A 3,272-nucleotide genomic window follows, 5' to 3' on the forward strand; every position below is an offset into this window, starting at 1 on the left:
GTTTTTCTCCCATGCAGGCTGTTAACACTCCCTACAGAGGAACTCTGGGTCGTGTCCTTTCCTGGGAGGAAAGAAGTGCAATGGGAATTTCTGGGGGTGGGAGGGACCTGGGAGAGGCTAAGCCTGAGTGGCTCTGGCTGCCCAGAGAAATTATGGACGCTCCATCCATGGAAGTGTCCAAGGAAAGGTTGGACATGGCTTGGAGCACCCTGGGATAGTGGGAGGTGTCCCTGCTCAAGCTGCAGATCATCTTTAAGGTCCCGTCCAACCCAAACCATTCTTTGACCTGGGATTTTGTCCTCCCACCCCGCTCATCCCACCCACGTCTCCCTCCAGTGTGAGACCATTCAGACGTCGATCGCCGACGCGGAGCAGCGTGGGGAGGTGGCCCTCAAAGACGCCCGGGACAAACTGACCGAGCTGGAGACAGCCCTGCAGAAAGCCAAGGCCGACATGGCCCGGCAGCTCCGGGACTACCAGGAGCTCATGAACGTCAAGCTGGCCCTGGACATYGAGATTGCGACCTACAGGAAGCTGCTGGAGGGCGAGGAGTGCAGGTGGGTGGGATRCAGCACGAATCCAATGCATCCTGATCAATCAATGGGAAAAATGTGTCCCATCATCTTCATAAAACATTAATGGGGTTGCTGTGAGCTGCAAATCATGGCTGTGCCAGTGGACCAATCCTGGCTTCATGGATGCTCCATCTCTTTCCCTTGCAGGATGTCTGGAGAGTGCCCGAGCTCCGTCAGCATCTGTAAGTACCATYCCCACGGGAGCGCGGCGGGCTGGGATCGGTGCTCCCAAAATTCACGGTGGCATCAGAGCTAACCTGGCGCCTTCTGTTCCTCTCTGCAGCCGTGGTGGGCGGCAGCAGCTCTGTGGGAGGTGGATACGGCAGCGGATTGTGCCTTGGAGGAGGAGGAGGAATTGGCTTTGGAAGCGGAAAAGGCAGCTGCAGCGCGGGCGGAGCTGGTTTATGCTTCAGCCTGGGAGGGGGCGGATTTGGTGCCGGGGGTGGATTCGGCTCCCTGGGCGGGGGAGCTAACTCGGTGGTGGTGGGGGGATCTGGCACCATCCTGAAGAACAGCAGCTCCATCTCCRCTGGCCGGAGGCCGTAGGAGAGGGATCGACCCCCCCTTGGCACCCAGAGGAGAAAGGGAGCGAATGGCACGATGACCCCCCCAAAATGAGCAACGGGCACTGATGGAACCTGAAACCTCCCCCAAATGATGGACACTGACAGCACCTTAAACCACCACYCAAACTGCGTGCGGGGGACAAACAYGGCCAAATCCATCTGCTGAGGACTGAAATTCCCAGCGGCAGCTGAGAACAGCTCGACCCCTCGTGCCCCCCTCCAGCTCAGATCTCCTTTGGGAGTGGGACCTGCCCGCTGATGGGGAGCCCCAAACCTGGCTGGGATGAGCCTGTGGAACAGCACTCTCGGAGGGAGAGGCGCCCAGCACGGGCAGGAGCAGGGATGGATCTGAGTGGGGCAGGAATCCTCGGCTTCTCTCAAGCTCCTGTGCTGGATCCAGCCCTGGTGCGATTTTAATCAGCGCCTCTCATCAGCCGCAGCTCCAGCTCCAAAACAGGAATTTCCTCCTGGTGCCTCAGCCCAGATGAAGATGTTTCTCACCCCACTGACTTTTAATTTGCTTTTCCCCCCCAAGTTTCACTCGTGCTGTTGTAAAATGTTTGTTTTTACTCAGGGTTCACCTTTTCCTTGGGACCATGGGATCGTGTGTGTTTGCTCAAGCCTTTCTCCTTGGCATGTGCCAYCCCCCAATAAACACGAGAGGCAGAAACCTGGTGTGGTTTTCTTCCCGACCAAAGAGTTTCGTGTTGTGACAAGACTCGTCTCCTGACGAGATCTGAAAGCGTTTCCTGACTTTCTCCTGCTCTTTGAAGACTGAATTTAAAGGAACTCGGGTGAAAGTGCAGCCAGGGCTCCTCTCACCGTTCTCTGTCTCCAAAATGTGGRGGGTTTGTGACTTTGGGGGTGTCCCTGGGGAGGTTGTTGGGATGTCAGGTGCGGGGTGACAGTGACACAGTTGGGTTTGTTTTTGGTGACAGCCCTGGGAATGATTCCATTCCTGGCAGAGAGACAGAGGCAGCCCCAGGATCCTTCTCTCTGCCTTTTGGGGTCTCAGGAGGTGGCAGAGACTGCTGTCCCCACACCGTTCCCACCAGATCCGAGCAGACTTCCACACTCTGTGGATTTTTCCCTTCCTCCTCCTCTTCCTAAGCCCTTTCCGTGCTGGAGTCAGCCAATGTGGGATGTTCCCCAGCTATCCCACCTCTCTGCGGCCACTGACCACACCACTGCCCACTCTGTCACCCCAGGACTGCGGTGCCACCGCAGGAGCTCCCAGGACACCCTTTGCACAGCTCCGAGTGCTTTAGGAGCATCCTACCATGGTTGGTGTGGGAGAGGGAAGGGTGGTCATCACCCCTCCAAAAACTTCGGAGTTAATTCCTCGTTATCCATGATTTTGGAGCCAGCCCTGCAGCTTTTCCTGCTGTCTGGACTCACCAGGGACCCATGGATTGCTCTTAAGCATCTCCAAAAGTTAACTGAGGCCGTGGGAAGAGAAAGACCTTTCCCCCTACTCCACCAAACCCCACCTTCTCTCTCCAAACACCGAATATTTGGATAAATTTCGGTCCCCAAACTGCTGCTGTGGTTTGACCTCTTGCTCAGGAGACTTCGAATCACATTCCTGGCCAACCGCACGCAGTCTGTGTTTGGGGTGACTCATCCCATTTCTCCCATGCTCCCAGTTCCCAGCTGGTAAAGGCTGGAGACATCCAGAACCAGCAGCGACAGGCAGGGTGTCACAATGGAATGTCACAACGCTGCCAGCACRGGCTTGTCACTGCTTGGGTGGGGACACGGTTTGGGCGATGCTTGAACATTCGGGGAGTTGTAAAAGTGACCTGAAGTGGTGTTGAATGAAAAGGCAGCGACTTCCCTTGGAGTCACCCCAATCCCTCGGAGTCACCCCAATCCCTCGGAGTCACCCCAATCCCTCGGAGTCACCCCAATCACTTCGAGTCACCCCAATCACTCCGAGTCACCCCAATCCAAACCCGTTTCCAGCGGTGACTCCCAAGGAGAGACAAAGGGTTTCTCCAGGAGCACAAAGGCCATCGCTACAACAAACACACACCCAAATCCCTCCCCTTTCCTTCCTGGGATAGCACCAGCAGCGAGGGGAAAATCCTCCCGAGCCGGACACAGAGGTGCCAAAATTCCTGCCTTTTGT

General features: G+C 56.4%; 1 protein-coding gene across 1 annotated transcript in view; it reads left to right on the forward strand.

Moving 5' to 3' along the window:
* LOC130587166 (keratin, type II cytoskeletal 4-like) overlaps positions 1 to 1,802 on the forward strand; it is a 6,574-nt gene extending 4,772 nt beyond the window's left edge. Inside the window, exons 7-9 of the mRNA XM_057388130.1 lie at positions 337 to 557; positions 723 to 757; positions 859 to 1,802. Coding sequence (XP_057244113.1) covers positions 337 to 557; positions 723 to 757; positions 859 to 1,121 — 519 coding nt within the window. The 3' untranslated portion in view covers positions 1,122 to 1,802. The remainder of the gene's footprint in view (positions 1 to 336; positions 558 to 722; positions 758 to 858) is intronic.
* The last annotated feature ends 1,470 nt before the right edge of the window (positions 1,803 to 3,272 follow it).

The sequence above is a fragment of the Malurus melanocephalus genome, unplaced genomic scaffold (assembly GCF_030028575.1).
Source record: "Malurus melanocephalus ecotype Western Australia unplaced genomic scaffold, MMel_1.1 scaffold_1592, whole genome shotgun sequence".
NCBI lineage: Eukaryota > Metazoa > Chordata > Aves > Passeriformes > Maluridae > Malurus > Malurus melanocephalus.